The 27,043-nt window shown below is 49.4% G+C and overlaps 2 protein-coding genes across 2 annotated transcripts in view; one reads left to right on the forward strand and one right to left on the reverse strand.

The window, feature by feature from the left end:
* The window catches only part of PRAG1 (PEAK1 related, kinase-activating pseudokinase 1), a 48,842-nt gene extending 23,271 nt beyond the window's left edge, over nt 1–25,571 (reverse strand). Inside the window, exons 1-3 of the mRNA XM_060085963.1 lie at nt 25,467–25,571; nt 20,808–21,227; nt 16,727–18,561 (exon numbers count right to left, since the gene is read on the reverse strand). Coding sequence (XP_059941946.1) covers nt 16,727–18,561; nt 20,808–21,137 — 2,165 coding nt within the window. The 5' untranslated portion in view covers nt 21,138–21,227; nt 25,467–25,571. The remainder of the gene's footprint in view (nt 1–16,726; nt 18,562–20,807; nt 21,228–25,466) is intronic.
* Nucleotides 25,226–26,794, forward strand: LOC132481180 (proline-rich protein 2-like). Its single transcript, XM_060085855.1, has 2 exons — nt 25,226–25,896; nt 26,632–26,794. Exons 1-2 carry the CDS (start codon nt 25,226–25,228, stop codon nt 26,792–26,794), a joined length of 834 nt encoding a protein of 277 aa, XP_059941838.1.
* Nucleotides 26,795–27,043: the final 249 nt, after the last annotated feature.

Here is a 27,043-nt window from a genome sequence, read left to right on the forward strand (position 1 = left end):
ACTGTGGTATGGTCTTGTAATGGAATACCACACAGCATTCAGAAGTAAATAAACTTGATTTTAAGGTACCAGTATGAAAATTATTCTTAAAATGCTGAATATTAAAAGTAGACTGCAAAAGGCTCATGTAAAGTGTAATACCATTTATATACAATTTTAAAACACATAATGATGCTATGTATTTTTTATATATTACATATATGTGGTAAAATGGAAATAACTTCATCAACTTCAAGATAGTGATGACTCTGGGTAGCAAGGGGAAATTGAAATGGAAATTGGATGGAGAGGGATCTTCTACTGTACCTGCAATATTTTATTTAAAAAAATCCAAAACAGGTAACAAAATGTTAATATTTGAAAAATCTTAGGGGGACACATGAAAGTGAGTTAAATTATTCTTTGAACTTCATTGTATGCTTGAAATACTTGATAAGTTGAAAATGAACATAGAAATGTTCATTTCTAGAAAGAAGGAAAGAAAATCACTAGGGCCTGAATGAGTCCAGGATGGCCATTCCTGTTGACCTGTTGCTGAGCCTCTGAAAGGCAGGAACACAGAGATGACCCAGTGAGATTTCCATCAGTCCCCATGGGACAGACAGGCTCTATGAGGATTGTTTCCACCACAGAATAGCCTCATGGATGGAAAAAGTTATTTCTCAGTCCTAACAACTCGCCTGAGACTGTGGGCGTTAATTTTTCTGCATCTAGTCACTATGAGAAGTCATAGCTTTGAAGTCCACCAAGTGAATGCAGACAAAATCAGATTATTCCTGTGGCTGCAGGATAAATGTGTGTGTGTGTGTGTGTGTGTGTGTGTGTGTGTGTGTGTGTGTGTGTGTGTGTGTGTGTGTTGTGTGTGTGTGTGTGTGTGTGTGTGTGTGTGTGTGTGTGTGTGTGTGTGTGTGTGTGTGTGTAAGTGGGAAGCCTCCAAATGCACGGTCAATCTTAGTCCAAGCCACAAGTGGAATTTTCATGTTTCCATGGCTTCTGGGGATATTACTACTGTTTCTCTACCAAAAAAGCTCAAGAAGCCCAGGTTCCCGCCCAGTAACTAAAACCCAATAGGCAGTTGGGATGCTTAGATGTAAATAAGGAGGAAAGGGGTGACCCCTTCTCTTAAATCTGTCATATGAACTGCATCAAATATCTTCCACCTTGGAAACCTGTATGATCTGCTGTCTTAGAGAATTGCCACTTTAATTATTGAATGAACAAAAACACACCAGATTTGAAAATGAAAGGGGAAGCTGGCCATCAAAGCAGACTGACAATCACATTGTTTTTGTATCTCCAGTCTGTGTGTGCAATAGATTTCTTAAGAATCCCTGCAAAAGGCTTAATATTCCGAAGGTGACTTTTCTGAGCCCTAATGGATTGTTCTGTCAGATGCAAGGCCAAGGCCAATCCGAATGTACTCAGCAACGCGGAACAAGACTATATTTATTCTTTTTTAAAGGCACTTTTCCCTCATTAATGATAGTTTGATTTGCCTTTCATAAAACCAGTGCAAACCATCTATAAGATGAACTCTGATGTCACGTGATTTAAGGAAGTGGCTTCATGGGGCCAAAACCACATACTCTAGTCTTTCCTCTCTGGGTGGCAAATAACACTCTTATCAGCTGCAGTTAGAGCCCAGCCTGCACAGATGTCTTTGCTCTGCACTGTGATAAATGACTTGCTCTTGCTCAGACTTCCTTCCCTGCCTCCCCACGTTGATTAGACACAGTCACAGGAGAGCAGCGTGAAATACACAGCCAGTGGCACAGCGTCCTTAGAGATCTGAGCCCTGCAGCTGCTGCCCGGTGTTTGCAGAATGGCTTTTCCCCCCATTGTCCTTAGAGAAAGAAACCTTGCCAGAGTTTTCTCCATACTGTATTAGTAGAAAGCTGCAAAAAATAATAATAATTCAGCCGGAAGAGCCATCTGCCAGACTTCCTCATTTGTAGGAAAAAAGCCGAGTCTAAAAATACCCCCTGAGTTTTCAGAATGTCCGAAATTTTTAATGGATACTGGACCCCAGTGTGGGGCAGAGATTGTATCTCGAACTTCACATGGCTGCTAGAATCCTCATACGGCAGCACAACTTAAAGTGTGACAGAGGCAAATTTTCATTCTCACGGCCGACTCTGGTTTAGTTCACATCCATCTGGTTGAAAACTTTTTGCCTCTGGGGCAGAAGATATGAAAAGTCACATAATGCCAGCATGCAGTTTTAGACTAGCTCTCCAGACCCTGGTACACGATCACACCACCCAGTCTTTGGATTGGTCAAGTTCACTGCTAAGTTTAGCCTTTGGGAGAAGCCCTTGTAGGTAGCTCTGAAAGCACAAACACGTTAGAAAACTCTATATACCTTGTTTACATTACCAAGAAGTGAAAACAGACTGATTTAGATGCGAATAAATCAAGTCATGCCTAAATCAAAGAATGAGAGCCTCTTACCATCCCGGACTCCAGCCTGCGGTGCTGTGATCATCCACATGGCCCCCAGAGCCTGGGGATGGGCTGTGCCAGTGACCGCGGGGTCCCGTGGAGCAGCCCTGAGGATGAAGGGCCAGCTTCAGAGGCAGCTGAGAGTGCCCTGTCAGATTGCTGTGAATTCACCAGCTCAGAGCTCTCCGTTTCCCCTCAGTTCCTCTCTGACTTTTCTATAAAATGCACTTCCTGCAAAAGCACAGGAAAATAGGGACGGCTTTGCCTCTGTGACCTGCAGCTTTCAATCTCCAATTGTCCTGTTGGGCTGCATCATTAGAAGCAATTCAAATACCCTCTCAAATACACTCGGTTTCACCCTATTCATTCTCTACTATTTGGCCACATCCTAAAGTCAAAATGATTCAATGATTTGAGCTAAAACACGGGGTTTCCTTGGTGAATAAGAGCACCCCATTTTTATTTATCTTATGCCTGTAGGACCTGCAGTGCATCCCCCATCCTGTCTCTTCTGACTCTCAGATTTTCCAACGAATACTGACTGCCTGCTCCGTGCCGGGCACTGTGTCAGGTCTTGTGCATACAAGAGTGAGTAGAGGTGACACCGTCCCTGCTTCAACAACCCTTCCCTGGTGGCACAGTGGTTAAGAATCCGCCTGCCAATGCAGGGGACACGGGTTCGAGCCCTGGTCCGGGAAGATCCCACATGCCACAGAGCAACTAAGCTCGTCCACCACAACTACTGAGCCTGTGCTCTAGAGCCCGCGAGCCACAGCTACTGAGCCCGTGTGCCACAACTACTGAGCCCGTGCACCTAGAGACCGTGCTCCGCAACAAGAGAAGCCACCGCAACGAGAAGCCCACGAACCACAACGAAGAGTAGCCCCTGCTCACTACAACCAGAGAAAAGCCCGCCCACAGCAACGAACACCCAATGCAGCCCAAAATAAATAAATAAATAAATTAAAAAACACATTTATCTACAACCTGGTAGATAAATATTGATCAATCTCCTTTAAAAAAGTATATACAGGGTTCAAGCCACATCTTCCGAAAAGATCTGCAGCCTTGGGGCAGATCATCCTGACTCAAAATCTTTCCAAAATTCTACTCTCATAATGATGACCAACCCTGAAGAGCCGTACACAGAGCTCTTGTAAGTATTCTTGACCTCAGCAGCCATACTAGATCAGCTCTGGTCCTCTATGGTGACAGAAACACACACCCCGGATTTTCTTTGACAGTCCCTATTTCAAATATTTCCCCACACGGTCTGTACATTAGAACATATGCCTAGTTTTTCATCTGGAAAAAAATTATCACCATTTTGGTTAATCAATACCTATTACTTATGCTCATATATACTTTGCTCTAATGGGGCTAGTCTCCTATTGTCCACAAAGCACCCTGCATTCCTGTCCTTTCCCCACCTTGGCACAGAGGAAAACATTCTCTCTCCCCTTCAAACCTTTTCCATCCCCAAGACCTAGCAGCAGGATCACTTACCTAAAAACCCTTCCTAAACCATCTCAATCTTCTCTGACTGGTCTCTCCCCTCTGGAACTCACACCAAACAGTCTGATTCACATCACTGAGGATTTGGTTATAATCCTGGTTAGATTATTCTGTTTCATGTGAAATAGGCTTGTTGCCACCACAATTATAAACTGTTTGAGGATCTGTGTCATAGTCAGGACATGCTGGAACACAGAGTAATTATTAAATACTTCTTGATTAAGTTTATCTGCCTCTGTTTCAATAACTGGGAGGAATCTAGAAAGGCAGACAGCTACGCCAGAAAGGTTCTTATTGTTTTTATCTTTAGTGCTCTTTGATGAAGATGCTATGGGAGCTATTTTGCAAGTGTCTAAGTGCCAAATGAAGGAACTAAAGGATCCAGTCTGCTCTGGGCAGGTTTCCCTGCTGATTTATTAGCATGTATGAAGATAGGAAATCAGTTTCATTTTGGGTCAGATGACCTTTACGGTCTCCACGGTGCAGACCTGTTAATTTGCATTTGAAGTTAATGCACTGGTGACTGCTGGGGCTCTTCAAGCTGAAAAAGCCTTTGGTTCAACCCCAAAATGAATGTGCTTTGCATTCAGTGGAAACCATTTAAAAATAGAAATAAAGCCATGCTTATTTTTAAAGATAGTGGTAAGCGCGCCTGTGCACGCACGCACGCCTGCACCTACACACACATCTTTAGGTTACTAGTTAGCTAGTATAAAAATGGATAAAAATGCTTAAATTGGTCAAATGGAAATTTGGAGCCATTTGCCCTGACTATACACAGATATACTTTGGCATTGAGAGACACAAATGCTTTTAAAAGATGACCTTTCCCGTCTTGGAAAATCAGTCTCTTATTTGTGGCCACAAGTCTGCGTGGCTGTGTCCTTCCCCAAGGAGGTTCTGATGCAGGAGTGAGAAGGGCAAATGTTTGCAACTACCAAGCATGGGGAGGTTTCAGCTAAGGCTGAGGATGGGGAGACCAGCTGTTGAGAGCAAGTAAGAGAGTATGGAAGAACACAGCGGCTGGACCCCATCACCTGGTCCACTACACTTGCACCTCCAATCCCATCACCTGAGAACAATAAGTCTTCAACTCCTGGCCTGTTAAGCCAAGGTGGAAGCTCTTACATCTGTTCACACAGGGGCAGATGGGAAAGAAGACGATGAATAACCACTGGAAGTAAAGACTGAACAACTGCAATCCACAGAGGGGCCCCTCCCACCAGCTGCCCTGCCCACAGGCCAGCATAGCGTGGAAGGACCCTCTGGAGCCTTTGGGAACAACAGCAATGCAAGCATTTGAATAGCTTCCCAGACGGATTTCAGAGTCACCCAGGAAGGCCACTGATGTAGTTAAGAGCATGAACACTGGGGCTCCGCTGCCTGGGTTTGGGGTCCCTGCTCCACTGCTTACTGGCTGGGTGCCTTGGAAAAGACGCTTAATCTCTCTGTGCTATAGCTTCCCGTCCATAAAATGGAGATAACAATACTACTTACCTCATTGTGGGGGAGGAGAGTGGTTAGGAGGACTCAATGAGTTAATATTTAAAAAGCGCTAAAAACAGCACCAGGTACATAGAAGGTACTGGTTATACAGAAAGATGGGTGGATGGGTGGGTGGATGGATGGATGGATGGGGAGAGAGACAGAGAGAAGACTTCAGCAGCCTCCAGCAAACCCAGTAATTCTTTCTGCTACCTGGATAGAAGCAGAAAATGGATGGGCTAGAGATTTCACTCTCTGGGTACTTTGAAGAGACCCAAAAAAGAAAGTTCATCAGGGTGATTCTTGGAGGACATGCATTATTCTGAAATAACCGGGAAGAGTTGACTTGTCTGTCAACCAGACCTCAGTTTGAATCTATATATTCAAGAGCTTGATAAACTGTAGTGTAGCCCCAGGTTCAGGGGCTGACATAGTCTTCAGATGACCAGGTAGCTTAGCTCCATTACACAAAAATTTAGAAACAGAAGAACCTCTTTTATTATATTAGCCTGCCCCCCACTGTAAAAAAAAGAACCTCCCATGATTCCTTCCCCCTTCATACCACCTCCCCACCCTCTAGCACACAGAAGACTCCAGTGATGGACTGAACTAAAACAGTACTGAGCTGTGGCTCACCAACCTGGGAACCACTGCTGTTCTAGTCCTGACCTATTCTTGCTGGAATCCATCCACAATGATCTCTGCCTGGCCAGAATCTTTTTGTTTCTAGACTACTGATTTTGGCAACCCTGCTTTCAGAATGATCTTTCCCTCGTTCTCTTGACTCAGCAAATGCTTCAAGTCCACTTTGTTGACCCAGCTTCTGAGCCCAGCTATTGGGCTTAAGAAATCTGTGTGTATTTATGTTAGATTTCATTCCTACCCTCCTGACTTGGGAGATTCAGGCTATTTGTAACTAAGCTCCTAGGATGATATACTTCTCTACTCTCCACTCTGGTCCAGCCTGTTGCCTAATAAGGACAAGGTTCCTCTCCTACTCCCGAGTCAGTTCATCAGCACCCTCTTACCTACTCCCCAACAGCTTCATCTCCTGTCCACAGACTTAGATGAACCCTCCCCACCCCAGGTAAGGGTTCTGGTCACCCAATTCCAACACGGGATGGTGTGCTCCCCACACCATCAATTCTCGGACACCAGCTGGGTGTTCTACCATTCAACTCAATTCTGACACTATCTACCCAGAAGCAGCACCAGGTTCCACGGGTTAAGGGCTCAGTCCCACAAGACCGCCCTCTGTTGCAGACGACCGGCTAGGGTTAGACAGGTTGGAGGTTCCAAATTGGCTGCAGAAGCTCACAGAACACAGAGAAACATTTTACTTAAAAGGACATCACTCAGGAAGAGCCAGATGGAAGAGATGCCTCGGCCAAGGTATAGGGAAAGGGCGGGGAGCTGCCATGCCCTCTCCCAGTGCCCCACAGGCCAACATGTGCCGCTTGCTTCACCAACCTGGAAGCTCTCTGAAGCCTGTCCTTTTGGGTTTTTATGGAGGCTTCATTACATTACGTATGCATGACTGATTAAATAATTTAAATCATCAGCCACTGGAGACAGATTCAACCACCAGTCCCTCTCCCCTCCCTGGAGGTGGTGGTGGGGGGTGAGACTGAAATAACGGCCCTAATCACATGGTTGGTTCCCCTGGCAACCGGCTTCATCCTTAGGTGGGGGTCCAAAAGTCAGCTCATTAACATAATAAAAGACACCTTTATGGCTTTCAGCACTTAGGAAATTCCAAGGGTTTTAGGAGCTCTGTGCCAGCAATGGGGAGGAAGACCAAATGTAGATTTCTTTTTATAAATCAAAATATCACACTAGGTGACTCCAAACATCCTCACTCTTCACTAGGCAGCCCAGTGCTTCTCTAGGAAAGCACAAAACCGTGCAGACTGGGACCACAATTAACGCATGCTTCCTGACCAGCTAGCTCTTGCGGCTCCCTGGCCATCCTTTCACTGGATCTCCCATTCTCCAAAGCAAGGCTGCTATTAAGTATTTCATCGCACACACGTTTTACTTTTCTGTTTCTCTAGAGATGAATACCTGGGTTTGCTCCAACTCCCTGCTACTATAAGCAATGTTGTAAAGATCTTCACTGTATATGCCCCTAATTGGTCTGTGTGTGTTACCCTAAGGCATGGCTCAGGAATGAAGATCGTGGGGACACAGTGTGTTCTCATACTTAATCGTCCGGGGTAATTCGTTTTAGCTCCACTTACACCAAGTCCTCAATACTTGGTGATTAAATGACTATCAACATCAAGAAAGTCTCAGACTCTGCACTGTTGGAAGAGTCTTTCATTAGCTTTCCCTGCTTTCACAGGAAGCGCAGACCAGTATTTAAGGTAGGCCAAGAAGCTGGATCAAGGGGCTGGATTTAGGATTTACCGCACAGACAATTCCCTGTTTCAAGAGAACACAAATATAGAGAAGGCATTTTGAGAGATTTGAAGGGAGGTCACCAAGTAAACATAACAGATCAGCGAATATTCCTGTCCCGGTTTTCTTCTATTTTCTTACCTAGGGAGATGTGTTTTGTCTTCACGTTGAATATTTTTATTAAAAAGATGGCCTTGGGCTTCCTTGGTGGTGCAGTGGTTAAGAATCCACCTGCTAATGCAGGGACATGGGTTCGAGCCCTGGTCCGGGAAGACCCCACATGCCACGGAGCAGCTAAGCCCGTGCACCACAACTACTGAGCCTGCATTCTAGAGCCCGCGAGCCACAGCTACTGAGCCCGCATGCCACAACTACTGAAGCCCACGCGCCTAGAGCCCGTGCTCTGCAACAAGAGAAGCCACCGCAATGAAGAGTAGCCCCCGCTCACTGCAGCTAGGGAGAAGCCCATGCACAGCAACGAAGACCCAACGCAGCCAAAAAGAAATAAATAAAAGAAAGAAATTTATATTTAAAAAAAAGATGGCCTAACTTACCACCAGTCAAAAAGACTTGGAAAAATTATATGTAACATTAATTATGAAAACAATAATTTGTTTTCAATTTCAAAAATTTAAATTTATATTATAATATTTAATTTCCAATTTCAAACTATTCCTCCAAAAGATTCTGACATACCTCCTAACCCGACCCCCTTACCCCTCAATCTGGGACACAGAAAGTCAGTGCTATGAGTCAAAGAGGGTGAGGCTAAGTGAAAAATCATTGTTTAACGAGATTTAAGGACCGAAAATGTAAATTTAAGGTCTATAAGGAGAAATAATACTTTAAGTATTGGATACTAGACTTAACGGTAACCGTTGTTTACTAAAATACAGACTTCCCAAAATGCATGGAATATTCATAATCACTCATTAAACTTCACAGAATATTCACAGTCACTGATTAAGAGAAAACCAAACATTTTGGCACAATAGGCTGAAATTGAGGCTGTAATCAGAGAGGAAAACCATCTTCTGCAAACTCTTTGCTTTGGGCCATGTGGGCTGGACAGACCACACACCCCTCCCAGGTATGAACTTTTAAATTTAGTATACGAAACAGTTATTGACCACCAATGACTTTGCATAACCAATGGTAAACTTTAGATTCTGAAGCTGGATTGGCAAGCAGCTGGCACACATGTCTGCACTCCCCCCTCGTATAACCTGCAGACAGTACTGATGGACGATGGCAAGCTCTCCTGCAGGGTGGGCACGTGGCCTCACTGTTTTCCATGAGGAGCTCCAGACTGGTACTCCAACTGATTGCAGCTGGTGTGGAGGATGCAACCTAACTTGTGGTGCAAGAATATGCAGTCACAAAACCCTCCTTTTGATCTGCACACATTCATAAGGATTATTATTATTATTATTATTTTTTTTTTTTTGCGGTACGCGGGCCTCTCACTGTTGTGGCCTCTCCCGTTGTGCAGCACAGGCTCCGGACGTGCAGTCTCAGTGGCCATGGCTCACGGGTCCAGCCGCTCCGCGGCATGTGGGATCTTCCCAGACCGGGGCACAAACCCGTGTCCCCTACATCAGCAGGCGGACTCTCAACCACTGCGCCACCAGGGAAGCCCATAAGGATTATTTTTTTTTTTTTTTTTTTTTTCTTTTTTTTGCGGTATGCAGGCCTCTCACTGTTGAGGTCTCTCCCATTGCGGAGCACAGGCTCCGGATGCGCAGGCCCAGCGGCCATGGCTCACGGGCCCAGCCGCTCCGCGGCATATGGGATCTTCCCGGACCGGGGCACGAACCCGTATCCCCTGCATTGGCAGGCGGACTCTTAACCACTTGCGCCACCAGGGAGGCCCCATAAGGATTATTTTAAGTGACCTCCTCACTACGACTGATTTTAAAATTCCAAGGACTCTTCTTCCCTTTCTTCCTGATCTTCAAGGTCTTGTTACTAATTAATGTATCAATTTACCTCAACTACTCTTTTTTTTTTTTTTTTTTGCGGTACGCGGGCCTCTCACTGTTGTGGCCTCTCCCGTTGCGGAGCACAGGCTCCGGACGCGCAGGCCCAGCGGCCATGGCTCACGGGCCCAGCCGCTCCGCGGCATGTGGGATCTTCCCAGACCGGGGCACGAACCCGTGTCCCCTGCATCGGCAGGCGGACTCTCAACCACTGCGCCACCAGGGAAGCCCTACCTCAACTACTCTTGTTTTTATCCAAGGTGGCTGGATTTTCACTCATTTTGACTGTCTACAGAGCTCCTGAAGTCAGGAGCCATTCTGGAGGGTTTCTACAACTCAGGGACATACGGTGCACACACCGCCAATTATAGGCCTAAAACACAAGTTTTAACTCTAGGAAAAGTTTTTATAGCACGTGCATAAATGGGCACGAAATGGCTAAAAACCAAACTGACAGGAAGTCAGGGGGATCATTTGATAGTGACAGATACTAAAATTAACTGGAGAGTGAAATATCTGAGTAAAAAGGGAAGGATTTTTTTAAAGTAGTCTTTAATCTGAAACTTCCCCTTTGCCCGAAGCGGAGAACACTTGTTTATAAGTCTGCCTGTTAAAAAAGTACAGAGAATAAACTGTCCAGGGCATCAGACAAAAGCTAGTGGAAGCAGGGGATTTTACAGAGCTGTATGGGGACTGCACGAACACCCTTAATACCTAGCATTTTTAGGGATCTGCCCAAAAGCCAATAGAAAGAAATTATGAGCGATTTTAGCACAGAGGATGAAGACTCTGGTCTTAAAGTCTGAAAAGTGTTATCTGCAGAAATGGCTACTGAGGATTCTTTGTAGTTGGTCTATCTACCCTGATAGAGGGAAACCCAAGTCTTTTCATGATCGCCAAACAACAAATTTCTTGCACTACGAATAGAGAAAATTTCTCACCAGTTGGTGAGTTCCACACCTCAAAGGCAGGCTGGCTATTCTAGGAACAAAGTGCCTTTGATCACTTGATGGGCAGAGGGGGCTTGATCATATGGCCCATGCTTTTGTTTCCCAACCCAGCTCGGAAAGCATGGAAAATCTATTCTCAGAGAAATTAAACCACACCCTAGAATTCCTTGCAATTCATGGGTGGGGAAAAAAAGTCCTTAGGTGATTACTGCTTGAAAGGAACATTCTTGTGGCAAGAGAGGGCGGGGCTCCACACACCTGCTCAGCTTTAAAAAAAACAAACAAAAAAAAGAGCAAATGTACAATCATTGGAGAGTAATTAATCCATGAAAGGATGCTTTGTGCCCTCATGGTGTTTGCCCACCTTGAAGCATTAATAATTATTAACTTCAGTTTCTTTAACTCAGAGTGACAATGTTCTATTGAGCAAGGCTGGCCACAGAATTATAATGGGGTGTCCAGTGAAAAATAAGGCCAAGATCTGTAGTTCCCTCTGGCCTTTTCCCCCCCTAATTCAATAATCCTTTATTGAATACCTACTATGTCCCAAGGTATCCTATGGGAAAGTCAAAGAAAAATGTATAAAACATAGTTCCTGTACTCCCAAGAGTTTACAAGCTTTCAGAGAGATATGAATATGAATCCAGTTTCGTTCAAGACACTGCGTTAACTGCCAAAACAGAGGCAAGAAAAGAGCGCTGGGGCAATCCGAAACCTGGGTATCAGAAAGATACTTTGATACAAGTATTTAATGATGCTACTTGTTCCTTTTTCAATATTTCTTCATGTGCAAAACATAAAGTTAGGTGCTTTTGGCCATAATGAAATAAACAGGGTATGGCCTCTGCCTACTACTGTTTATTGAATAAAAATTTCTTGAGCATCTACACGTGCCAGGCATCAAACAGGATATTTTGGAATTACAGATGGTTAAGCATGCTTTTCACCTTCAAGGAGCATCTGGATTTTTTTTTAAAATAAATGGTTATGTATATGCTATACTATGTGTGATCTTGTATCAGGTCAAAAGACCTTAAAGGAAGGACTATTTTTTCATTACTCCTGGACACCAAGCTGAGCTTACCTTGGCCTTACTGAATAGAACAAGGAATCTGGTGAGAATCCAGATGCTCTGGTAAACAGTCTCATCAAAAGCAATCAAAGCAGGAGTGAACCTTTCATGGTCATTTTGCACATCTGCTGATTTAATTCATACCAACTCAACCCTCAGGGGCCTTAAGGGGCAGAACCCCAGTCACTGGCTTTTTAGCACCTTGCACAAAGTGTAACAGAAAGTAGGCAATTAGTAGATATCTGATGAATAAAATAAAGAATCTCTAATCCCTAACCTTCACCATGGATGCCTGCTCAAAAATGGAGAGAATATTGTAAATATTTCATATATATGAAAATCAGTGATTTTTAAAAAAAATTACAGAATAGGAAGATGGGAATCAATTTGATTTCTCCCTGCTTCAGCATCACTAGATGTCCCATGTCAGGTTCTACCCACAAACTCATGGGAAGAGGCCAGCTAGTAATTTCCCTCTGGCATGGAGCAGGATATAAACTTGTATTGTTGATACATGTGCTTTGTTCTGTTTGCCAAACTCTGTGTGTGTGTTGGGGGGGGCGTGTGGAGGGCAATTTCTCTCCCTGAAGTATGCCCAGTATTCAGTCTCCCCTGGACCGACTCGACCTCCAGCTGACTTATTTCAGTTTTGTCAAAAAGGCTAAACATAGAGAAGATTCTTGAAGCACATACAGTGCTTTCTAATACAAACTGTCATCTTCAGAATGCCACCCAGAAAAACCTGTTGTACATGAAGACTGTGGGATTTCTTAGTAAATTGTTGCCATCCCATTGTAATCCACTACAGTAGAAAGTGCTTCAAGAATAAAGCATTTGGAGGTTTCATCAGATTGGATATGGGGTCTGGAGACAATGACCCATCTCACTCATCTGACTCCCATCCTCAAGGTCATGCTAAGAGATCATGTGATTGAGAGATCACACAATGAAGTTGTTTTGGTTCCTCTGGATAGCAACGTGGCCACTTCTGTGTGCAGAAAAGACCTCCATCTTTGACACCATCACCACCTGTCTGCTGAGAAGCCATGTGGGAGGGAGGGAGGGAGGGGAATTAGGAATGAACGGAAGTCCAGGACAGACTCAGTCTCTGCCCCCAGAATCCCTGCAGAGGAGGAGGAGAACTTAGTACTATTGGGTTAAAATTACAATAAGCATGAGTGATAACTTTAAAACAAAGTCATCCCTGGCTTTCTTGGGGAAAAGTTTCTTTTTTTTTTTTTTTTGCGGTACGCGGGCCTCTCACTGTTGTGGCCTCTCCCATTGTGGAGCACAGGCTCCGGACGCGCAGGCTCAGCGGCCATGGCTCACGGGCCCAGCCGCTCCGCGGCATGTGGGATCTTCCCGGACCGGGGCACGAACCCGCGTCCCCTGCATCGGCAGGCGGACTCTCAACCACTGCGCCACCAGGGAAGCCCCGTTTCTTTCTTTTGATTAGTCTCACCTGGGGCCAGACCATTTGGAAACTAAAACCCTATAAACCTGTCTTATTTCTCAGTCACCTGTTGTCCTCTAATTCCACCTCTGAGTTCAGGTCTACCAGCCTAATTTGGGGTTTCTTTGTGAAATGCCTGTTCTGCACTAATCAGATGATTTTCCCTCAACTGACCTTGTCACTCAAAAGCCATAAGTCATTTAAAACGCAGTTTGCATCCACAAGGAAATAAAAGGCAGAAGTAAATTTGATTTTTTCGCATCTTAATTACTCCCCCAGGCACTGGCTGCTCTCATTAAACTGCCTTAAGTCTTGAACGTGACATTTAAACTAAGAAGTCCACACTTCCTTCCTGCAGGTTTTCATTTTCTAACCAGCAGTATTTGTTGACCCTCACCTTCCAACTCTGCTGTACATTGGAGCAGGGGTGACCCAGACTCAGTGGGGTCAGTCAGTCTGAGTAGGTGTGAGCTTGTACAGGTAGGAGGTTGCCTTGGCAGCAGCAGGTAAAGAAGGACCCAGGACCCTTACCTGCCCGGGAAGAGGGCTGGGCATATACTTAAACACCTCTAAATGGCTTTCAGGCACTAAATGAGTATTGAGAGCCTTCGTCCTACATGGCATTGCAGCAAGGGTTTCCTCAGGAACCCTAATGGGAGTTTACAGAGGATGATATCTCAAAGCAGACAGATAAGCTACTGCCAACCATTCAAAACAAGACCACAGGAAAGCCAAGCCACTCTCAACATCTATTTTTTTTTCCCTCCAAGTGAGTCAGTTTTGTAAAACAGGACCGTAGGAAAGTCAGCAAATGATTCTTTGTTCTTCCATAATGGCCCAAGAAAGCAGGTGGGTCTGCTTAAGTAAGCATTAGTAAAGATAACACCGCCTTGCATGCAGCAGCCCCCTTCCCTAGAGCTGTGAGTGCACACAGTACACATCGTGACAGCTGTTATCTTTGTTCACAGGTGAGCTTGATCCTTAGAAACAGGACCCACTGAACAGATGACCCATGTGAAGAAATTAAGTTAACCTGGGATGTCACTCAAAGACCTTCCAGCATTTTTCCATCTTGGAAAACTGACATCAGCCTGCAATAGTCACCAATGTGGTGCTGGTATCGGTACTGGATCAACTGTGGGCTTCATTCTCATCAATACTCTGATGTGCCATCATGCGGCTAGGTTTGAAGGCTGTGGGTTCCTGACACCCTCCTCAAAGGAATTCAGTACGTGCAGTACCGAGTTCCAGAAATAAACGTCAATTTATGGTCCTGAGCCTGCCCTCTTATCTCCTCATGGGAGAGATGTGATGATTCAAAAGAGAATGTTGGTAATGCTTGAAAAATCTTCCTCAAATGAATATATATATATACTAGTTTGATTTATTTTAAATGGTACCAGATGCTCTTTTCTTTTTTCTGTGTTCCCTTACGCTAATTTTATTTCCTAGATTTTTCTCCCCAAAGTTCTGAAAATAAAAACTTTTTTTTAAGAGGTGGCACCTAGAACCACTGAGATTACCACCTGGTTTAAGTTGTATATAATCCAGTGGTTTTGTCATAACAAACTGGCCCCCAAACTTGATCTCAATCAACCCAGATGCTAACGAACATTCTACCTGAGTCACATTGTTACAATGGGTGACCGGGGTTTCTCCAAACATTATGATTCTCACCCGAGAAAGTTTTAGTTCCTTCCCCAAGGCTCAGGTGGTGTTCCTGGGATCGGGCCAGGCCCATTCCTACAGGGTGTGTGTGTCCCTGCCACTGTCGACAGCTTGGGGCGGCTTTTGCCTACATAACTAATCTCTGCATTGGATTCTGCTCATCTCACCTGAGCCTTTCAACAACAGGTGCTACAAATGTATTGTTGTTATTAGCCCATTTCAGACAATAACTTGGAGGCTCGTTCACAGCGAGTGGCTTGCGTAAGATCACTTAACCTGTAGGTGAGAGAGGCACAGCATGAACTCGGTTTTCTGACTCCAGAGCCAGTGCTTTCCACCAACCTTCCCAGGCCTGAGGCAGACAGATACAATGCCCACGTTTTACTCGCATGCCCTGCCTGCTCCCTAAGCCGGCTGATGTGCCCTAGGTGTTTAGAAGCACAGACTTTAGAAGCAGACTGCCAAGTATGGCTGTGTGACCTTGGCAGGTTCCTCAGCTCTTCCTTCCTATCTCTGTTTCGTCATCTGTAGATGGTAATTCCTACTTCCTAGAGCTGTTCTGAGCATCAGATGAGTTAATATGTCTAAGGCTCTTAGCTCCCTGCCTGGCCCATAGTAAGTGCCATATAAATGGGAGCTCTTCTGAGCTGCCTCATTCATTTAGGGAGTGAAAACTGTAGCCCAAGAGTCTGCGGTCACCCGAGGATCTGGAGGATGGCTGTCTACTCCGCACAGCAGGTGCCCAACTCAATACCAGAACAAAGTAGTGGTCCCAGAAAAAGCCCATCACAGCCCGTGACGCTTTGATGTTCAAAGTCAAGTGGCACAGCCGCTTCCCCCTGCGGTCAGTTCCCCGCTTCTGACATCAACCTGGAGGCACCTGAGCTAAAACAAAACCAGCAGAGATGACCCGACTGAAGAAAAGTCTGTTCGGAAAGGCTGTCAGCTTTTGAAAAGCAACAGGTTGTTCCTTTCTCTGATAGGAATCAGTTCTGCTCTAATAGAGAGCCATTTTCACCCCCCAGAATTTGAATTCCATGCACAACTCAATACCTTAAAAAAGGCATTTATTTTTCTCAGGCCTTTGAGAGGGACTTTAAACTGGACTTTAAACTCGGGCCTTTGAGAGCAGTGAAGCAGTGGAGAAAGCTTTGAGTTTCAGCATGCTACCATGAAACTATATATATATTTTTTTCTTTAAAAACCCACATCTGAGGGTTCCAAACCATGTGCAGTACCTCCTACTGTTCTGCTTTTGGCTCCAAAGCCTAATGGCCATCAGGGTCACAATTTAGGAGCCCTTGCTCCTTGGCCTCCCCATCTCTTTGCCTCTTGAGATTCTGTGGCACAGCCTCCTGGAGCCTTCTTTTCCATGTTTAAATAAACGGGGAATTTCAGGATTTGGGGGGAAAAGCCTGCTGAAGACACTTCAGAGGGATGGAGAGAAAAAAAAGAGTACCAGATTATAAGAGGACGGGCACCAGGAGAGAGCGACAGCTTGGCAGTGCTTCTTGGAAAGATGCCTTCCGAATAGCCAGTCCCAAGCAGGGCACTGCTTGTAGGTTTGTGTGCTGAGCACCAAGTCACAGAAATTTACACAAAGGCACAAGGGCCTTTGGGCCGACACTGGTGCCTGGAGTTAGGACTCTGAGCCTGGGCCTGATGGCTTCGGTACAGGTGGCAAAGACCAAGGTTTCTGGAAGAGGCCTCGGTCCTGCCAGATGAGCCCTGGAGTCGCGCGCACACACACAACTGTACTCACCGTGACTTCGGAGGCGGAGGGGGAGGCGAGAATGCCTCGCTTCCACTTTTGTCCTTGGGGAACTCAAAGGCAAACGAGGCTGATTTGCTCATCCCGGTCCCGGCTTTGCTCTTCTGCCCAGAGGAGCCGTCTGTGGGGCGGGGGCGGTGCCAGGTGGAGGAATTGCATGGGTCCGTGGGGCCACTGTCCCCCTCACTCCCCCAGCTTTGGCTCAGAAAGTCCTGCTCCACCTCCTCCTCTTCCTCTATCCGGCACTGGCGGCTCCAGGCACCGGTCTGGTACCGGGGCCGCCTCTGGTCCAAGGCTGACGTGGCAGTGGCGGGCGGAGGGCCCCTGGCAGAGTCGCTGGCAGGGACACCGTTGGCCCGGCAGGAGGAAGCAGGGTCAGCGGGGCCCCTGGACGGAGGCTGGGGCCCAGTGACACCTGAGTCGCCTTCGCTGAGGTTGGACTGGGGGGAGGCCGATGGGGACGCCGGGGACCCTCCGGGGCTACTCTTGGACAGCTTGGGAGGGATGGCAGGCCTCCCCTTGGGCGTGCTCTCACTGGCACCATGATGGCGGCTCTCCCTAGAGCTGAGCCCCTGCCCAGCCGAAGGCTCTCCTTCGCCTGCCTCAGGGGCCTGGCTCAGGGGCCCGCGAGGCCACTGCACCGCCACCGAGGAGTCGGGGCTGCTCAGGTAGATTGTCCGGTGGTCTTCTTCTGGGTGGGCCGCCATGACTGTGATGGTGGCCGCCGCCTGGGGGGCCACCTCTGGGCCTTCCCTGTCCTGGCTCCAGCCAGACGCTGTTTTCTGAGCCCAGGTGTTAGCCATCCTCACCTGGCCCTGGCCCTGGGCAGCTGCCGCCTGTTCTGCCTTGGCCTGTGGCCTGGAAGGCACTGGAATAGCCTTCTTCCTCTTGGTGCTCTCAGCATAGATGGGTTCAGGCTGTGCAGTCTCCCCGGGGTGGGCTGGGGCCTGGGGCTCCCCAGTCAGCCCCAGGCACCTGCTGGAGGCCACCCCGTGGCAGCCAGAGTCCTGCTGCTTCCCCGGCCCAGGTGCCTTCATAAGGGAGCAGGAATCGCTCTCGTGCTGGGGGACCAAGGGGCTGCTGGCGCGGCTACTGGCACTCCCGCAGGAGAGGCCATCCGAGGAGCTGGCGGCCTCTGAGGTGAGGGACTGCTTCTTGGGGCCCAGGCGGGGTGGGTTCTCTGTCGGGCCCTGGCTGCGGCACTCCCTGGGGAAGCTCAAAGCCCGCCTCTCCTCCTCGGTTGGCTTCGCGCACATCCCCTGCTCCCAGCAGGCCGGCGAGCAGTCCCTGCAGCCCTGTCTGCGCCCGGAGTCCTCGGCCTGTGAGGCGTCCTGACCACCTGGGCTCCCAGGGCAGCAGTCCAGGATGGAGCAGTATTCTCCCCCTTCGCTGTCCCCTGAGGGCGAGCACCTTTGGTCGCTGTCATCCTCCGAGGGCAGGGATGCCCGCAGGGGCTGTGCAGAGGGGTAGGGCCTGGGGCCCTTGTAGCAGCCAGAGGTCATCTCAGCAAAGGCAGCCAGTTTCTGGCGGAAGCTCTCCTGAGGGGAGGTCAGCTCTTGGTAGGGAATCGTGGGTTTATCTTCTCGTCCAAGCTTCTTCTCATCGGGGAAGCTCACTGGGTGGAAGGCGACACTCCGTTCCCCCCGGGGCTCTAGGCTGTGCAGGCCGACCATGGCATAGGCAGGGGGGCAGCGAGGGTGCCCCCCGTCTGCCGGGGCCAAGGGCCCAGCAGGCTTCTGGACGCCTCGGAAGCTGCCCAGGTAAACTACTGGCACATCTTCCTGCTTCGGGAGGGGGAGCTTGCCGGGGGCTCGTCTCCAGATGACCTACACAGCCCCAAGGTTAAAAGACTTACATTAGACCTTGTCAGAGAAAAAAGGAAGAGAGAGAAAGTGAGAGGGCAGGGCCATGACCCTGTAAACTGTCTTCCAAGCCACCGTGAAGCAGGCGGCTAGCGCGCCTACCCTCTGACCTCCCCACAGCCTTCTCGTCATCGCTGGGGCCCCGTGGAGCCACGGGGCTTCCCGTACACTGCACTCCTCACCCCCGTCTGTAATTCTTTTGGCTTAGGTCTGTGAGGTAGAGGGGAAAAAATGTCAAAGAAGAACGTTTTGCCTTCTCCCTCGAAACTGCTGGACGAGATAAGTTCTCCCAAGGGCTTCGAAATAGTTTGGGGTTTTGTTTAATTTTTGCTTTGTGTTCATTAGTGTTTTGATAACAGTGTCACAGCACAAAGAAAACAAAGTCATAAAGCTTTTAAAAACACTTTGGGGGGCTTCCCTGGTGGCGCAGTGGTTGAGAGTCCGCCTGCTGATGCAGGGGACACCGGTTCGTGCCCCGGTCCAGGAAGATCCCACATGCCGCGGAGCGGCTGGGCCTGTGAGCCATGGCCGCTGAGCCTGCGCGTCCGGAGCCTGTGCTCCGCAACGGGAGAGGCCACAACAGTGAGAGGCTGCGTATTGCAAAAAAAAAACAAAAAAGAAAAAAAAAAAAACACTTTGGGTGGGTGGTGGGGTCAGAGGGCAGCAGGGTGAGGGCCGGTTTCCGAGCTGGGTCCCAGCTCCCTTGCTTCGCTCTGAGCAGTGCTCCTTCTCCCAGTTACAGGCAGTGACCTCAGCCGAGGTTGCATAAGTGGCTGGGACCAGTCGAGCTAGAGACAGCGATGTGGGGTGGTCATTCCCATCACTGAAATCACTGTCCCCTCCTCCTTCCCCTCTAGTCTCCCCTATCCCCACTTTTTTTTTTTTTTTTTTTGCGGTACGCAGGCCTCTCACTGTTGTGGCCTCTCCCGTTGCAGAGCACAGGCTCCGGATGCGCAGGCCCAGTGGCCATGGTTCACGGGCCCAGCCGTTCCACGGCACATGGGATCCTCCCGGACTGGGGCACGAATCCGTGTCCCCTGCATCGGCAGGCGGACTCCCAACCAGTGCGCCGCCCAAAGAGAAGTTTTGTTTTGTTTTTTTTTTTTAGTCCCCACTTTTAAAGCAGCCTCAAGGCAGGGTCGGCCTCTGGCTCCTTTCCAAGGTGATTCAGAACAGAAAGAGTCCCTGGTTTTCATCTGTGAAGGTCAAAGGTATCGAGAAAGGCCTGGGGAATGGGTGTAACCAGCTTCTGCAAAATGGAGCGGCTTTGAAGGGGACAGGAAGCTGAATGCAGCCCCAGGAGATGGCTCACCTTAGTCAAGCCTCCCTTGATTTAAAACTGACCTCTGATTTCACACACGCTCACACACCCTTCCTGACCCACTCACTATGATATTTTAAGGAAAACTAGTTAAGTTTTTAGAATATGCCCCAGAAATGCAGATTCCCAGAAGACATGTCTAGAGGGCAGCGGGCTCCATGTGCCCTTTAAATAATTACACCTTGGTCAGGGTCACCTGGGGGTGAGCAGAATGGTCTAATCTCTAAGGATGTAACTGTCTTTAGTAATCCTAGATCAAAGCTGGAAAAACCCAAGCTTCCAAATTGCAAATATGAACACTGTCTGGGAATTGGATGACATTACGGAATTACTGCTGACATTTTTCAGTGTGATAATGATATTTTGTATAAAGACTTTATTTTTTAAAGAGGTACTGACATGATGCAGTATGTGGGGTTTGCTTTAAAACCCCAGGTGGGGAAGGGAAGGTCGGGGCAGGGGTAGAGACGGAACAAGACTGGTCATGAGTTGATGATTGTTCAAGCTCATGTGGCAGGGTGGTGGATGCATGGGATTCGTTAAGCAATTCTTGCTACTTTTGTATATATTTAAAATGATCCATTAAATTAAAAAAATTTTTTTAACTTTTTAGAAAAAGCTTCGTTCTGGTGTGCCCTGATACAGTCTTCAAAAGAACTTGGGGGGACTGCGTTGATGGTTCTCAGCCTAAAGGGACAGAGAGAAAGGAGGGCAGAGAGAAAAGAGGGGCGGTAGTCGGGAAGGAGCAGTTTTGGGGCGAGCCAACAGGAAGCCACCCTGCAGGAGTCCTGCTGGGACAGCCCTCCTTGGCTTCCCGCCAGTCACCGGTGTTACAACAGGAGCCTCGTAAAAATACCACAAAAATACCACGGGGCTGAGTCAGCCTCACCTGCGCAACGTCGGCACTCACGCCAGCCTCTGTCCACCCATCGGAGGCGTCGGAGCTCATCATGGTGGGCTTCACGGCAATGGTGGGCTTGGAGTAGGGCGAGCTGCTCAGGCCTTCATCTTCCGGACGGCCGCTCTCGGGCCTGGGGGGCAGGCGAGGCGGAGGGGGCAGGCTGCCGGCTCGGGGCTGGGGGCGGCCAGGTGCCGGCTGGTGGTCGGTGCGCAGGCAGAAGCAGTTTTTGCAGGACCCAGGCTTCCAGATGTGCTCCACAAAGTCGCTGCACGCAGACATTTTCGGGCTCTCGGGGTTCACTGGGATGGTCTGGTGCATCTTGAGCAGTGGGCGGGGTGCTGGTTCATCTTGCGCCTGGCTCCCTGGAGTGGGCTCAGGGGAGGCGGATGGGGCTCACAGGGCGGCTTCCTGGAAAGGCAGAACACTTGCCTCATCAGAGATCCCCCCTGCCAGAGGACGGGGGCATGATCAATTCGAGTCTGATGACGTGACTGGGGAGCAGAGTGGGGAGCAGGGGGGAAGGAGGAGAAAGAGGTAAAGAGGAATATTCTATTTATTCTGAGGCCCTCACCCATTTGTTACGAGGCTCTTAATCCCTTTCTAGCGGTGTGGCCTTAGAAAAGCCGTAAAAGCTAAACACAGCTCTGTTGCATGAGTAGAGAGTGTAAAAGATACTTCAGTCCCCTAAACTCCTGAGCTCTTGGAGGTTTGGGGGCAGTTAACGGGAAGCAACCACACAGGGCTGGCGATGAGAAGCTTGTGGCTGACCCATGCCTCCCCTGCTGCTAGGGGTCTCGAGCCTGGGACTCTGCCCCAGAGAAACAAGAACTACCAAGTAGGACAGCAGATAAAAATCGTGGCTTCTGGAAGATAAGCCACAATTTTTAACCAAGAACCATGTGTGGTGGGGGGGCAGGCCTGGGCTCTGAAATCAGCACTGTAACCCATACTTGGGAGGATATGGAGACAGAAGTGGTGAGCGAGGGGGGAGGTGGGGTGCCGGCCTGCCCCCCAGGGACCTTTGTCGGGAGGTCTGGCATCTTGGGAATTCGCCCTTCCCGGCCCCCCTTTCTTAGTATGCCTCATTCGATCCAGGGCTCAGTGAGATCAATACAGCCAGAGCTGCAGGGCCAGGGGGAAACCGAGAGAGAGATTCATGGTCACAACAGCCCTGTGGTCTAGGGCTGGTTAGGCTACAACAGAAGGAAGAGATGATCACAGTTATTTTCCCTACGAGGTCCCTGAAGGGGAGGCAGTGAGCTTGCTGAAAGAGTTTGTTGCCTCTGACAGTAAAAACTGAAGGCTGAGAGTTTGCACCACAGAATTCACTCAGTAAATTCACCATCGAGGGGGAACTCGAAGGGTTGCAGATTTTAACCAGTTAACCTGAATAACATCCGTCAGGTAGCTGTCATCCCCATTTTACAGATGGGAAAAGAAAGGCAGCGACATCAACTAAGACTTGGCCACAGACACAGAGAGTTTGGGGGTTCTAGAAAAAGAAGCCAACTTTGCTGGCAGCTCCTCATTATCACCTCACTCATCACCTCACTCTTTATACTGAGTTGCTCGCCATTATCTGTTTGCTGCTTTGGCTATTCTTTCCTCATTTAAATGAACTGACTTCCTCAGAAGGAGAGCGTTCAGGAGAAAATCGTCCTGAAGAATCCACAGTGAACACACTCTCATTAAACAGGGAGGGTTTGGCCCTGGGATCTGCTTTCCACTTTCCTCCCATGAGAGCTGGCTCTGAGGTTGATGCTCTCCATACCGTCAACAGGACTAACCAGGTGGAATGAGCCAGAAGCCCCAAAGATCATTCCAGAATCTCTGTGGGAAGAGCTCTCTTTCTGGTCTCCCACACTCACAGAGAGGGGTGCTTATTCAACAAGCGCTGAAGCTATATTGGCCTCTTTTCCCTCCAAAGTTAACCAGGAAGCCCACCGCATCATCTTTAAGCTAAATGAACTCTCTGAAATAAAAGACAAGTATTTGTCTTTTAGTTTGTGGCCGTTGTTAGGATTCATGCATCAAGATGATTGCAAGTTGGGTTCTCCTCCTCCTGCTACACCCGAGTAGCAGGTTCATTCCCTGCCAAGTTCCCAGAAGAGGTCACTAAGCTTCAACAAGCAGAGGGGAACAAGGATTTTTCTTTCTCCTACGATCCCAGGCCACGGAGAGCTCTAGGCTCTGCTGCTAGATTGTGGGGAGAGGAAAAAGTGGAGGAGGTGCTCTGGTGTTCAGTAAGGCAAATCTCCATACCACTGCCCCGAGGTGAGGAGAAGGTCCTTTCCTGGGGTTCCTGGCCCCCCTCTTCTACTGCAGGCAGAGGCTCCCACACCCCAGGTGGGATGGAAGGAGAGAGCTTGGGAATCGGTTCTGTGTGCGCTCAGCTCCTTCCTGCAGCTCCTCACAGGGCTGGGCTATCTGAGGACTGGGGGGGGCATCCTACAGATTCGCAAAGCAGCCACTTGGGGTAGCCACGCCTCATCTCCTGCTCAACAGGCAACTGACCCACACTTGTCATGGTTGCTTGGTGCCGGAGGTTCCCCTCCTGTGCCGCAGATGGCCCACTCCAGCCCTGGGACTTTTGGTAGGCTCTGGATACCAACGTTCGGGAAGCTTCCAGAACCCCTCAGCAGTTCATGAGCACTCTCCTTGCTCCCATCCTCAGCTCTGAAATTCTCTGACGGTGAGTACAACTTCTACCACACAACTGCTCAGACACTGGAGAGGTTTTTCAGGAAAAAAGAATGAAGACGAGAACAGAATAAAGCCCTGAGCTCCTCTCCATCGCTGACTCACTACACATCCTGTTAAAACTGGTTTCTCAGTCACAGCAAACAGAATCTATCACTACATCAAGCCAGAAAGGATCCTCTCTGTCTAGAGAGGTTCTGTGCTTGGAATTATATCCAATTTGTTTTAAGTAAAAGATGGTGGAAAACTCAAGTGGCACTCACAAAGCGGGAGCCCTGCCTGCCTGCCGGTGCCAGCTCTCCACAGCCTGGGAATGGCACCTTTCCAGCCCACATTCCTTGCCTCCGAGGGGAGGTAGCCCCCAGAATTATGCAAATTCCTCCATTTCAGTGGGAGGCAGCGGTGTAAGATTAGAAAAAGATCTCAGCATTCTTTCTGATCCAAGTCATGATAAAATATCTTTGCCTCTGCAAACTTCTGCACCAGATTTGTGGCTAAAATGTGCAAGATCGAAGCTGTCAGACACACACCCACCCCCACTGGAAAAAGAATCCGAAGAATGGTGACCAGAACCATAAAATGAAATCTCTGGGCTCAAAATGCCCCTCATACTTGCATCGAAAGTTGCTCACACCTTACCCTGAAGTGACAGAATTCCAGAAAATATTCATCTAAAAAAATTATCTGTATTACAATTAAATGAATGCAACACCAGAAAAGAGAACTATTTATGAAAGTGTCTGTCTGGATTTCAACACTCCACTGACAGAGGTTGCCTCGGCAGAAAGGAGAAAGTGACAGCCTTACCTCCCCCCTCCCCCCTCCCCCCGCACACACAGAGGGTAAGTCATGATATTCACTCAACTTTTAATTTTCTTTTTTCCTTCTCCAGTGCAATGTAATCTAATCTTAGCAGTAGGAATGTGGTTTCTGTGGGTTAGACCCATTAGTCTAAACCAGTAAGGAAGATACCCGCGTTCCACAAGACCCCATGATAGCGAAATAACCGCACAATTTCCCAGTGCTTCCTGTCAAATTTCCGGCTCAAAAGGGGAAGGGGTTGTTAAGGACAGTTCAGGCCAATGATCTATAGGGCCTTCCCAACCTGACTCTGGGCTGGACGCCTTGCAAAACTCCTCCCTCCTAGACCTTTGGGCTTTGCTATCGGCTCTGCAAAGCCATGTGCTTGCTGGCTGAGCTTCACCTGAGAGAAATATACAGAGTCGGCCCTGCCTCCATTCTCAGTGAAGAGGTTCTATTTTCTAAGTGTGTGTGAGTGTGTGTGAGTGTGTGTGTGTGCGTGTGTGTGGCTGGGGAAGCGGTAGCACAAGCAAAGGTTAACAACGTGCCCACAGTAGCCTTTCAGAGGGCTCTGCCACGGCTCAAGAAGAAGGCATCGTCTCGTTCCCCTTGGAGACCCCCAGGCTGGCATCCAACTCGGGGCTGCCTAAGAGGCAACTACTAACTTGGGGCCCCAAAGCATCACCCCCGGGGGCCTGGTCCGAGGCGCGCGGGCGGTCTCTCCCTCTCTGCTACTTTGACAATCCTGCGGCCGCGGAAAGGCAGTCTCCACAATAGCAATCCCCAAAGCGCTCCGGTCTCCTGCCCCAAACCCAGCAGCCAGACCAGCGAGACCAGCAGAACAGTCGGTTCCCTTGCCGGAACTCGGAGGAAAGTTTCCCCGTTCGAAAGAGCGCGGTTCTCGAATGAATCGAAAACACCCCTCCGGCTCCCCGGTCCTCCGGGACCGGCGCCTCCACCTCGGGCGCAACCTGGGGCGCACGCGGTCCGGACGCCCCACCCTCCCCCAGCGGCTGCCTGTCACCCCGGGGGACGCCGACTGGGGTCGCCCGCTCGGTAACCGCCGCGCTCCCCCGGAGCTTCCCTCTGCGGCCACGTTTGCCAAACAAAAAGAGGCAGGCTTTGGAGAAGGCGCCGCGGGCTCACCTCGGGGCCGCGCTCCCCCGGCCTCGCCGCTGGTCTCTGAGCCGCCAGCCGCCCCGCCGGGCGCCTCGGAGCATTGTTTGGAGAGTGAGAGCGCGCGGTCCGTGCCCGGCCGCGGGCGGTGTCTTCTGCCTGGGCCCGGCGGCCGGGTGGCAGCTGCGAGCGCAGCTCCGCCCCCTCCGCCTCCGGTGGCGCCGCCCGCCCAGCCTCAGCCTCACCTCCGGAGTCCCTGCCGCCGCCCCGCGCCCCCCGCCGGCGGGCGCGCTCCCTGGCCCCTGATTCCTCCCGGAGATCCACGCCCCGCCCCTCCCTCACGCTCCCGACGGAGGCTCCGCCCCCAGCCCGAGACTTGGAGGCGTCCGACCCCCGAGCGAGCGCCCTTTTCCACCTCTCTCCAAGGAGGGGCCGCGGGGTTCTGCAGGGGCGAGTTTCGGTGTCTAAAGCCTTCCTTTTCCCATGATGTGCTCCTAGGTATGTAGTTGTCTTGCGTCCCTTCATCCTACCTGCTCTGCGAGACCCTGAGAGGACCAGAGAGGCGTGGAGGGTACAGCCCCAGAGCTGGAGGGGCGGGGTGGGGGGAAGGAAAGCGAGGGGTCCGGAGGGGAATGATGAGGTCAGGACCGAGACGCGTTCCGAAAGCTGCGTGGGCACCGAGATAGTCATGTCTTTTGCAGGTAGGAGGAGGCTGACGCACAACCCAGCTGGACTGGGAGTCCTGACAGCGGGTTCTGGGTCCTGCTCAGTCCCTCGACTGAGGCCTCAGGCAAATGGCTTAACCCCCTTGAACTTTAGTTTTCTGAAAGAGGAATACAACAGTTGGAGTGGGAAGAGCTGGTCTTCCTCCACGCTGGGACAGTGAGGGGTTCCGCAGGCCAGTATTACACCTGTATTTACACCGTTTCCAGTAAGTGACTCATTCACTGAGATAGAATGAGTTCGAGATAGTCCTCGGGCTAAAAATCTTTTAACCGAGAGTATGACAGCCTACGACCCAGTCAGTCCCCTCCCTTTCTCCTGCTGCCTGCAACAGGCTTGCACCTTGACCTGGGTGTTTCCTCAAGGAGCCCGCACCAAGGTCACCTACCTGACGCCGGCCTGGTTGGGGGGAATTCGCGAAGACCCCAGAAAAACACCTGTGGCCTTCTCTCTGCTCCTTCCTCCTCCCCAGAGAGGCAGTGTATAGTAACTCCAGCGGGAGTCCTCCGCCAGGCAGCCCACGCTGCGCCTGTGAGCCTCCGCCCAGCTCAGAGCAGGAAGGCTGGTTCTCCTTGAGGTTCCTGCGTTCTCTTAGTGATCCGGCGGTGACACAGCAGGAGTGGGGGGTGGGATGAGGGTGGGGAGAAGACATGTATTTGAGGTTTGGTTTCTGTGTGAGGAAAAGAGAAAGTTAGAAAGGATATGAAAAAAAAAACTTCCTGTGCTCCAGTGTCACTGATTTCTCCTGAGTATGAATAGAACTGGGGAGAAGGTTTAGAGGGAGGAAGGTAGGTTAAATACCTACCCTGTGCCAAACAACCCCATGAGAGGGACATCATCCCCATTTCACAGAGAAGAAGACCAGGGCGCACAGGGCCACATAA

The sequence above is a fragment of the Mesoplodon densirostris genome, chromosome 20 (assembly GCF_025265405.1).
Source record: "Mesoplodon densirostris isolate mMesDen1 chromosome 20, mMesDen1 primary haplotype, whole genome shotgun sequence".
Lineage (NCBI taxonomy): Eukaryota > Metazoa > Chordata > Mammalia > Artiodactyla > Ziphiidae > Mesoplodon > Mesoplodon densirostris.